The 12,211-nt window shown below is 37.8% G+C and overlaps 1 protein-coding gene across 13 annotated transcripts in view; it reads right to left on the minus strand.

Moving 5' to 3' along the window:
• Positions 1–12,211, minus strand: part of RPS6KC1 (ribosomal protein S6 kinase C1) — a 319,037-nt gene that overhangs the window by 212,111 nt on the left and 94,715 nt on the right. For 10 of the 13 annotated variants that reach the window (XM_081824820.1, XM_081824821.1, XM_081824817.1 and 7 more), the window contains one exon: positions 6,149–6,241. The exons of the other annotated variants lie outside the window; for them this stretch is intronic. In XM_081824820.1, the coding sequence (XP_081680946.1) occupies positions 6,149–6,241 (93 nt within the window). The remainder of the gene's footprint in view (positions 1–6,148; positions 6,242–12,211) is intronic. 13 annotated transcript variants of the gene reach the window in all.

The following is a 12,211-nucleotide window of genomic DNA, read 5'->3' on the forward strand; positions in this document are numbered from 1 at the left end:
ATTTAGTCTCATAGGTTCCTGTCTCTGTTTACTTTTTCCCCCACTTTATTTTCTCTTTAGATTGGGTAATTTCTATTGTCCTATCTTTAAATTCACTATTTCCTCTGTCTTATCATTCCACTGTTGAGCCCACTGAGGTTTGTTTTTGCCTCTCTCTCTTATTGTATTTTTCAGTTCTACAGCTTCCATTTGGTTTTTCTTTATATCTTCTATTTCTTTGTTGAGACTTTCTATTTTTTGTTTGTTTCATATGTGTAATTGCTCACTGAAACATTTTTATGATGGCTGTTTTAAACCTTGACAGATAGCTTTAACATCTGTGTCATCTCAGTGTTGGTATCAGTTGATTACCTTTTCTCAATGATGTACTTTTTTTTTTTTTAAGATTTTATTTATTTATTTGAGAGAGAGAGAGCATGAGCTGGGGGAGATGGAAGGGAGAAGCAGACTCCCTGCTGGGCAGGGAGCCTGATGTGGGGCTCGATCCCAGGACCCTGAGATCATGACCTGAGCCAAAGGCAGATGCTTAACTGACTAAGCCACAGAGGTGCCCCAATTCTCAATGATTTTCTACAGAAACCTGGATATTTAGGGTATTATAAGATGCTGCATCTTGTAAAAAAATTTTATTTCAGCATTCCTTCTCTGACATGATTCTGATGGAGGAAAGAGATCATTAGTCTGCTTCTCCCAGGTAGAGGTGCAAGTTCAGGTTCCCCTTTTGGCCTTCAGTGATATCTGGGGGAGGAAAATGGGACTCCTAGTTAACTGCTGGGTAGAAGTAGGAGTTCAGGCCTCTGCTGATACCACCCTGGCTGTGAAGAACAGAGGTGCTTCATTACTGCTCCTCATGGAGCCTTCACTTTACACCATGTGGGAGGTGGCTTCATTACCACTGGGTAGTGGTCAAATCCTAAATCTCTAGCAGGACTCCTCTAACACTACCTCAGTGGGGAAAGGATGGGGAGCCTCTTTACCACCAGCTGGGGCTAAAAGTCCAGGCTCCCAAGTAGTCACAACTGATATGTGTCATTTCTGCCCAGTGGGGATATAAGTTCCAGATCCCCCCACTTGGCCATTTCTGACACCATCCTAATAAAAGGGATGCAGCACCTCATTGCAGTCTTGCAAGGATGAAAGTATAGGTACCTCACATGGCCTTTGCTATTGTAGTGCAGTAGTGCCAAAGTTTTTCTATGGTGTTGGCTGGAGTAGGGTGGTTATTGTCTAAGTTTTCTGTCTAACTAAGCTGCCCATTTCATAGTCCTTTGGCTAGAAAGAGCAGGTTTTTGTTAAGTTTGCTTTTTGTCTATTCCTGTTAGCTTTGCTGAGTTGCTCATTTCTCCAACATCCAGTCTGTGAGGAAAAGAAAGTACAGGGAATTTACCACTACACAGTCATTGGATCCCAATGTCATTAGCCAGTCTTCCTTCTACTCTCTAGTTTCCAGTCTTCCTATTGTTTGTTTTCTGTATAACATCCAGAGTTTTAGTTATACTTAGCAGAAAAAAACATGGAAAAGGATCTCTTTCTATAAGCAATTCCATCTTTCTACAAGCAAGAGTGCAACACTTGTAATTTGATATCATTTAAGTAATATTTTTGCCACACTGTTTAAATAAAGGTCAAATTCCTCTTAATCCAGGGGCGCCGGGGTGGCTCAGTCGTTAAGCGTCTGCCTTAGGCTCAGGTCATGATCCCAGGGTCCTGGGATCGAGCCCCGCATCGGGCTCCCTGCTCAGTGGGAAGCCTGCTTCTCCCTCTCCCACTCCCCCTGCTTGTGTTCCTGCTCTGGCTATCTCTCTCTCTCTGTCAAATAAATACATACATACATACATACATAAATAAATAAATAAATCCTCTTAATCCAGTTCAACCCAATGTTCTCTCAATGAGCAAATACCCAAATATTGATGCTTCTGTGTTCCCAATAAGGACACTTTATCTATATATCATCATAGAAAATATTATTTAGGAAACTTAAAAAATAAGTACTTACTTTGTACTTTTTTTGAGAGAGAGAGTATGTGAGTGGGGGACAGGCAGGGCAGAGGGAGAGGGAGAGAGAGAATTCCAAGCAGGCTCCATGCCCGGCAGAGCCCGATGGGGGGCTCGATCATGATGTGAACTGAAATGAGTCAAAAGCTTAACCGACTGAGCCACCCAGGCACCCCTGTACTTATTTTTTATTTTTTTTTAAAGACTTTATTTGTTTATTTGACAGAGAGAGACATAGCGAGAGAGGGAACACAAGCACGGGGAGTGGGAGAGGGAGAAGCAGGCTCCCCACCGAGCAGGGAGTCCAATATGGGACTCGATCCCAGGACCCCGGGATCATGACCTGAGCCAAAGGCAGACGCTTAATGACTGAGCCACCCAGGTGCCCTATACTTATTTTTTAAGGTTCTCTCAACATCTACTCAATTTGAACAATCTACATAAATTTTCTCAAAAATATTTTAGCTAAAATTACATTTTTCCAATAGCAAGTCAAACTAAGAATTCTGCCTGCCAAGCTTGAGATAAAGTTGAAAAGATATCTTGATTACAAAATGCCAAGGCATTTGATGTAATAGTGATTAGTTTTACAAAGTATGTGGCACCTCTTATAACAATGATTTATCAAGCATCCTACTGAAGTTGTTTTTTAAGGAGTGAGAATGAATTTGAGCAATCCATTATCTTCACTGATTGACCCTGCAAACACTAGACACATACCCACATGCAGGAGGACTCTGGATACATACAACCCGGAAGAGTTAACTGGACATGAAGGGAACATATCTTGGTATTATTACTCTGCTGTTCAAGTCAGCATCTTCCAAGCCTTTTTTTTTTTTTTTTAACTCTTTTTTAAACACACAGGAAGTTGCAAAAATAGTAGAGTCCCATGTACCAGCTTCTCCCAATGGTGATATCTTATATAGCTATAGCACAATATCAAGACCAGGAAACTGCCATTAGTACATAACTATTTATTAGATTATAGACATCTTTATCCTTTCTGTAGGTAAGTTATACAATATTGAACTTTCTCAGAAACTCTCCCTGCATTTGGGCATTCTATTACCAGTCAAATGACTAATCCAGACTTCTAACTCAACTGCAAATTACCTATATATAAACAGTCCTTATACACACAATCATATACACACCCTATATATACATACCTCATGCACACATGCACAAACTTAGGTAGAAACAATAGCAATCCATCCTTCTCATCAAAGTACTGGTTTTCTAATTTCTACTTTTCTTGCTATTACTACATGAAGACTATGTGTAAGTGAATGTGAGGGATAACAGAAATCTTTAGAAGTTACCTAATGTAAAAGCCCATCCAGTGCTTGAATTCTTTCTACAACATCCCCACCGATGACCCTTCAGCCTTCAATATCTCTAACGACAAAAAACAAGTAAGTATGATGGAATCCAGTCTGCCTTTGGTCAATCCTAATTCTTAAAAGGTATCTTTAAACATTAGCTAAACTTGAAAACTTGTACTCATTTAGTTCTGGTTGTATCCTTTGGGGATATTAAGAAGCAAATCTTATCCTTCACTACCTTTTTTCCAGGAAAGCCATACATCCTGGTTTGCCTAAGGTGATCATAGTTTGTACCTTTTGATGTGGGCATAATATCCCCTTTTATCCTCAAGATTTGCACAAAACATCATGTAATCACGTTATCCTGGGTAGCCCTCAAAAATATGAAGTACACACGTTTTTATCAGGTAAACCATACTTCATTTTTTCAGCTATTCTTTGTATATGATTTTGAGGGCCCTTTCACTAGCCTTATCATTCTTGCTTCTAAATGTACACCAGCTTATTTATATTCCAAGAGCCCTAATGCTTAAATTCCTTGTTACATATATATGTTAATGAAGGATTTTGTTATCCCAGTTGAAGAAGAAAAAGTCATTTATTTCCCTTTGAATACTAGACCAAGATACAGCAATGGAATTATTATTTCTCTGGGTGTCTTGAGCAATGGTACTAGGGAACAGTCTCACATTATACCAGTAGGTGTCACTCTATATATGATATATTTAAAATTATTCAAGTTTCAATTTATTCCTTCAACAAATATTTATCAAGCACCCATTATGTGTTAAGCATGATTCTAGGCACTGAGAATACAGAGAACAAGAAAGACAAGATCTTGTTCTCATGGAGCTTACGGTCTAGATATTGATGAACAGATTTGATTTACTTTCTATTTAAAAGTCTGTAAAATACTATTCCTAGGGACATTTTATTTTCCTAAGTTTACAAACAATAACATTCAAAATAACTCATAAAGAACAAATACTGCAATGAAACAGAATCAGAGAAACTGTGGTCTGTACAGGCTTAGATTAATATATCCTGTGTATCTGCTAGCCGTTTCAATGTATTCAACACTGTTCTTCCAAAGTTCCAGTTTCTGAAACCCAAATGGAAAAGAATTTATCTTAAAATAATTCAAATTTTTAAAAATCTAGTAATTTTTTTTATAAAGAGTGACTCTGTTGTAAATTTTAAAAGATTATTTGCAAAGCTTATTAATTCCCAAATACATATTCCTTATCTCTACTTAGAAAGTTAAATGTCACCTTCTCAACACCTTCTCAGCATATTTCCCAGGTTAACAGAATAAAGACAGTGGCAAATTGTGCCTCAACACAGAATTTAAGAATTCCTCCACTGCTGAAAGTGCTTGTTTGGATAAACCTGTGAGACTCATAGATATTACCAGGACTTCAAGGTGACTTACTCATGATTAGAGCATATCAATGAAAGGTCATGCTTTATCAAAATAAATACATCAAAGAGAGGGAACAGACTCTGTACATCAAAAAAGTGTATTTGCTCATACAGAAATCCAAGAACCTGGGAACTAGTCAGTTCCTATTTTGCTTCCCTGTACTCTCAAATACAATGTTCTCCAAACTGGAAAAGCTAGGAAAAACATGGTTAAAGAAATGTTTCAGGCTGAAAAGTACTACTGCTTAGAATTCTTTAAGTCAAAATTCAGTTATACGAATTTGAGAAAAATGATACTTATAAGATTTAATAAGACACTGAGAACTTCATGTAATATCCAACCTAACATTCCCTTCAGAATATCGCAAACCATTAGTTCCTGTCTAAATTGCCTGAGATATACTGTTTATGTTTAGTTTTAGCAACAAATCACATGCATATTTTAGAACGTAAGAAGTACTCAATGAACAGTAAATTACAAACGAGCAGTAAGGTGCTTCATAAAAGGTGGTTAATATAAAAAGAAGACCTAAATTTATACCTTAATACTAAATAAAGCATTTTCTTTTACTCTGAAAGGTAAGGTGGTGGTTGATAAATACATTTAAAACATGGTTTACTGTGTATGGTTTTTAAATTACACTTGTAAGCTCTCAGCCAGTATTGTGAATTTTTAGCATATCTGAGATGTCACCAAATTTGGGGAAACTCAAAAGCAGATATCTCTGTTATCTCTTTATTTTTATTCCAGATACAAAAGTATGTGTGTATAAAGGTGGGGGGGTGAGGGTTGGTGTACTAGGAAAAAAAAATGCTTTGGATTCACAAAGATCTAGGTTTGAATTCCAGTACTACCCTAAACTAGCTATGTGACTTCTGGGCAAGTTACTTACCCTGTTCTAACTATCACTTTCCTACCATGATGGGAAAAGCAGGGTTGCGGGAAGGACTAAACAAGTTGTTTTATATGATATGCCTAATAGATGGCCTGATACATAGTAGGTACTCAGTAAATGGTAGTTCTTAGGAGAGTGCCATTTTTCTATTTGATCATTAGATTGACTATACCAGTTAATGCTGAAAATTACTAACAAGTCTTTTAACTAACAAAAAGTGTATCTTTACCCTGCTCTAACAGGTTCATAAAACCAAACCCTTACTCAACTTGAATGCCAACAAATATGCATCTTCTCCTTTAGCTCAAATATATTTTGCATGACCTTACATGAATTGCTTAGATAAAAGCTTTTTCTCTTCTGCTTTTGTTATTTTAAAGTGCAGATGCATTTGAGTCATTTTCTCCTTTTGTTTCATATCCTTAAGATCCAGAGCTTCAAAGACATAATGTCAGCATGCAGTCGATTTATGACTGAACTCTTGAAGAGACACTGAAGAATTACCTTGTCAATCACCCCAAGGACTCTGAAGGCCTTCAGCTCCTCGGCAGGGCTCCTTAGGTTCCAAGGGGGCCTTGAACTTAGTGATCCTGGAGGCTAATGGAAGATATCAAAGATTATACATCAATCAGGGAGGTACTTGAAGGAAGACTGCCTGCTGAAGCAAATGCCAGGCCAAAGGAAACTAAATGTATCGTAAGTCAGAGAATGGAAAGATGAAAGGAGGAAGTTTCTGTTTGTCTGTAATGTAAAATAAAAAAAATAATAAAATCAAAAAGAAAAAGCAAGAAAAAAGTTTCAAGTAAATAAATCATGATAACATTGAAAACAAAATTTTAAAAAGAAAAAATAATAAGCTGGTATAGTTTCTAGACCAATAATTCAACTCAAAACTGTACAGCTATAATGAAACTTTGTAACAAATGGAAAACTGAGCCAACCATGAATCACAGCCTTATGTTTACCCCAGATGGCTCAAGAGTAATTCAGAGGTGGAGTACTAAAAAAACAATGTAATTATCGATAAACTTGGGGAAAGAGGCAACACAAGTCATTCTCTCTCGGCGTGAAACTATAGTCCTTTAATGTTACTTCATAAATATATACTATGTATTTTAAGGGGACTGGCAGATCCAAGGTTAACCAGAAGAACTGTCAATAACAGTGAGAAATTAAGAAACTCCATCATATAACCAATAATTGTTACAACCGAGGTTGTTTAAGCCTAGAAAAGAGATGATTTACAGGAGAAAACAATTTTGTTTTAATATTTGAACATGCGTTATGTGGAAAAACTAGGTCTGTTGGCTACAGAAAAGATCAATGAAAACGGGAAAGGATATTTCAGGACCAGATATGATAAAAGAATAATCCTAACTCCCCAGCCCGTGGTCTTAGTTTTTCCCTATCAGTAAAGTATGACTTTAGTCGAAATAAACTCCAAAGACACCTCCATTTGGCATTTACAACCAGAAGGCAATGTTATATTAATCTGTATAGTAAAATGGTAATGCTGCAAAGGATGACAGGAGACACAATGCCTTTAATGTAGCCTCAAAGCAGACCTGTTTGTTGTCAGAAGTCTATCAGAATATACAGGAAACACTATTCTCCCCATGAATGGAAGATAAATAGCCTGGTTAATGAAATGTCATGATTAACAGTTACTGAGATACCACTTTTGATACTTCAAGTCCTTGTGCAGGCCTGTATCACTAGACACGGAGCTCCCTGAGAACAGAAAATACACCTTAGTCATCTTCATACAGCTCCTAGCGTGTCAGTTGGAAGGAGAGAAGAAAAGACAGGAAGGAGGAAGAGAGGAGGAAAACATGAGAAAGAGGTAACACAGATAAATCAGGTGTCATTTACAGCTGGGAAAATTATCATTTGTGAAATTTTCTAACAGCAACAATTCTAATCACTTTCAAATTTCTGTTTGTTTTTAGGTTTAGCAAGCAAGGACTAACTTCGGTGTGCCCCAACTTCTTATTGTATTGTTTGCAGTTATTCTACTCCACAACACATTCTGATAATTAAAAATTCATCTTCCGGGACGCCTGGGTGGCTCAGTCGGTTAAGCGTCTGCCTTCGGCTCAGGTCATGATCCCAGGGTCCTGGGATCGAGTCCCACATCAGGCTCCCTGCTCTGCGGGGAGCCTGCTTCTCCCTCTGCCTCTGCCTCTCTCTCTCTCTGTCTCTCATGAATAAATAAATAAAATCTTTAAAAAAAATTTAAAAAAATAAATAAAAATTCATCTTCCCCTATTCTATTATCAAGGAAGAATAAGAGCTGCTTGTGATTTTTGGTTAAGAGAAGTGTTGAGGAAAAGTTATAGGGGAAAAGAATACCTCAAATGATAATTTATTCATTACATTTATCTTTAAAAATATGGCCAAATGAATCTAACATCCCTATCTCCTATTTATTTATTTATTTAAATTTTTTTAAGTAGGCCCCAACCCAGCATGGAGCCCAACACAGGGCTTGAACTCATGACCCTGAAATCATGACCTGAGCTGAGATCAATCAAGAGTTGGACACTTAACTGACTGAGCCACCCGGCATGGAGCCTAATGCAGGGCTTGAACTCCCCACCCTGGGATCAAGACCAGAGCTGAGATCAAAAGTTGGACGCTTAACTGAGCCACCCAGGTGCCCCCTATCTCCCATTTCTACCTTATACCTTCTTACTCACTGATGTCATTGGATCTTTCCATTTCCAAAATAAGGTTTTGGTTCACTGTAGCAATCTCAACAACAAAGATAGCAAACTGTAAAATCTCTCCTGCACCTTTCAGTGAATACTGATTGCATGCCGACATTATAACTGAAAAGAACAAAAACCATCAAAAAGCAGGATCCCCTAGCTTCAAGAAGTTTATAATTTATTTGGGGAGATAAGCCAAAAACATTAAAAATTAAATGACAACAAAACAGTTTTTAAAAATACAAGACAATAGAGATAAGTCACTAGTTCGTATATGATAAACTGTAGCCTCAGAAACAAGTGGAACTAAAAAGGATTTTAAATGCTACATTGAAATTAGGTTAGGAAAAGGATATTATATATAGGATTGGAAGGAAACTGGCCTGGTGGGGAAAAAATGTTCACATTGTAGAACAAAGGAAAATAAAATTATGCACTTAGGATCGGTCAGTTTTCATAGGCCTTGAATGCCAGGTCTGGACCATATTCTCCAGAGTTTAGAATACAAGTTTTTGTATGAGAAACAACCCAAAGAAAACAGTGATTTAGTAAGGTTACTTCTGCAAAGATGGGAATGGTGAAATTGTAATGAGGAAAGACCAAAGGCAAAGTGATCATTAAAGTTCTCTTTCCACTTTAACCATCTATAAAAGTTTAAGATCAGAGAAATGAACAAAGAAAGATCATGAAATAAAATCATCAATAAAAAATCCTGTATTCCTTATATGCAGCGTTTAAATTGGGCAGAATCCCTATAGATCTATTCCTTTTTTCAGATGGCAAAAGGAAACATAAATCCACAGAATTTTAAGAACAGAAAGAGACAGATCAAGTCCAACATTCTCTCTCTCTTTTTTTTTTTCAGATGAGAAAACTGAGAAGTGGCAAGGTTAAGCAATCTAAGATGACAAAACTAGATAATAGATAAGAGGGGATTAAATCTTACTTACAAAATAATATAACACTGGGGAAAATCCAGCCAATGCTAAGGGAATGGGGGGGGGCGGGGGAATACAGTGTATTTCTAGGAAACATGGCTGATTTCCTTAATGAAAAAAGTAAAATTTTCACTTATATATATTAACTACTGTAACAAAAGATGCCTAGAGAACCAAGGAACAGTTGTATTCATCTATACCAAAATAAAACACAGGAGGTGCGGGGCGGGGGGATACATGATGGGTCTTATAAGAATGTATAATGATCCAACAATCTTCAAAACCAAAGATGGCAAATATATATCATTCCAGTGCTCAAGCCCTTGGCAGATATCTCTGTTAATCTCACTCTCTTTCTCATAATACAGTGTTCTTGGCAGCCATTACCAGAGGATTAGAGTAAACACACCAATAAAATCTGTTTACTATTTCTGTTCTACATTCTCTAAATGGCTGAGCGACGCTTACCTTTGTTTTTGTTGATTTCTTTAAAGTTGCTGTTTATCCTGCCCATAGTCTTCTTCACTTGATAATAATGCCTGTTCTCACTGAGATCTACCTCCATTCTGACCAATCTGTGAGTGCGGTACTTGTCAAACTTTAACGTGTTTGCACATCATCAGAGGACCTTGTTAAAATGGAGATTCTAATTTGGTCAGTCGAGAGAGGCTAAGATTCTGCATTTCCAACAAACTAACGGTGATGCTGATGCTGCTAGTCCACCAAGCACATCTGGAATAGGGTTAGCTATCTGTAACCTAAGAGTAAGTTTGGGGGAAGGGTGGGGAGATAGGGTAAAAGCATGAAAAAACATATCAAGAACCCACACTCTGAAACCTGATGGTTAACTATACTATAGTTTCTGAATTTGGCTTCATCTGTAAATTTTTGGCTTTGCCAAGACTTTCACTGGCACCTTATTAACCCTCCAACCCAGTTTCCTAAGCCTCTCTTAGATCACATTTCAAGGATGTTATACTACTGAGGTAGATTGCCACTGACTGCCATTGCTGCTTGGGCCATTTCTCACTAAGGGTGACACAATACGCATTTTAAAATACTTCCCAGTGCGCCTGGGTGGCTCAGTTGGCTAAGCAACTGCCTTCAGCTCGCGTCATGATCCCAGGGTCCCGGGATCGAGTCCTGCATCAGGCTCCCTGCTCAGCAGGGAGTCTGCTTCTCCCTCTGACCCTCCCCATTCTCATGCTCTCTCTCTCTAATAAATAAATAAAATCTTTAAAAAATAAAAATTTTAAAAATAAATAAAATAAAATATTTTCTAAAGGAAAATTGAGAAATACCAATAATACCAGTCAACAAAATGCACAACAGAAAAATATTTTCAATATTATAGCAATTGTACCCAAAATCTATAAATATTCAGGAAAGGCATGCATTCTACATATTAATTTTCATTCACACCTTGTTTAAATGCATGACAAAAAATGTATTCACACTTTAGAAACTACACAATCTTTTATGTCCTAAATATAGACCATTTACTGTCTTTTTCTAAATTTCAATGACCTTGGTTTAAAATTCTAGAACCAAAAAGAGCAAAAAAGCTACTCCAAGTCTTTTCCAGGAAAATCCTCTTTTAATATTAATTCTTAAATCATTCAAAGTCATCTCCAATTTTAAAAAAAAAAAAAAAGGAAGAGAATTCAAGAACTCTGTCTCCGTCAGTTAAGACTTCACCTTTACTGGGGGCGGAGCAAGATGGCGGAGGAGTAGGAGACCTGGATTTCACCTGGTCTCAGGAATTCAGCTGGATAGGGATCAAACCATTCTGAACACCTACAAACTCAACAGGAGATCAAAGAAAAGAATACCAACAACTCTCTGAACAGAAAAGCGACCACTTTCTGGAAGCAGGGACCCAACAAGCAGCAGATCCAGGGAGACTCTCCTTCCTCCCCCGGGGAGGAGCGGCGCGGGAGCACACCACAGAGATCTGCTGGGTTTGGAGACTCCACACCCAGTCGGGTGCCAGAGATAGAAACGCTCGGTCACAGGCCGGGTGAGCACGGAGTGCGGCCGGAGACTGGGGAGACGGGAGTGATTGACTGCTTTTCTCTGGGGGCTCACTGAGGGCGGGGCCCCGAGTTCATGGCTCCTCCAGGGCGGAGATTGGGAGGCCACCATTTTCACTCTCGGCCTCCACAGCTGTACGGAGAGCCTGCAGGGAACAAAAGCTCCTGAGAGCAAACCTGAGCAGATTACTTAGCCTGGACCCTGCAAGGGTGGGAAATTCCGCCTCCGGCAAAGACAGTGGGGAACCACAGCAACAGGCCCCTCCCCCAGAAGATCAACGAGAACAGTCAGCCAAGATCAAGTTTACCTATCAATGAGAATGGCAGAACTCCAGAACTAGGGGAATAGTGCACATAGAATCCATGGCTTTTTTACCATGATTCCTTCTTTAGTCTTTCAAAGTTAATTTTTTTTAACTTTTTTTTTTTTGAATTTTTCTTTTTCCCTTTTTCAACCAACATCTTATCAATCCCCTTTTTAAAAAACATTTTTATTTTTCATTTTTAGAGTCATATTCTATCCCTTCATAGTAGTTACCCTTATTTTTGGCATATATATATAAGTTGTTCTCTCTTTAAAATTTTGAGATAGTTTCTTCTAACAGATTAAAATATACCCTAAATCTCTAGTGTATGGTTTTGTTCTACTCTCCTGCCTGATCATTCTCTCCTTTTTTCTTTTTTTTTAAATCCTCTTCTTCCTATTTTCAAACAACTTCTTATCAATTCCTTTTATAAAATTTTTTATAATTTTCATCTTTACAGTCATATTCCATCCCTTCATCATATCAACCCTTATTTTTATACATATATAAGTTTTTCTTTCTTTAAAATTTTGGGAGGCACTTTCTTCTAACAGACCAAAATATGCCCAAAATCTAGTGT

This window comes from Leptonychotes weddellii, chromosome 6 (genome assembly GCF_054177405.1).
Source record: "Leptonychotes weddellii isolate Sample4059 chromosome 6, ASM5417740v2, whole genome shotgun sequence".
Taxonomy (NCBI): Eukaryota; Metazoa; Chordata; class Mammalia; order Carnivora; family Phocidae; genus Leptonychotes; species Leptonychotes weddellii.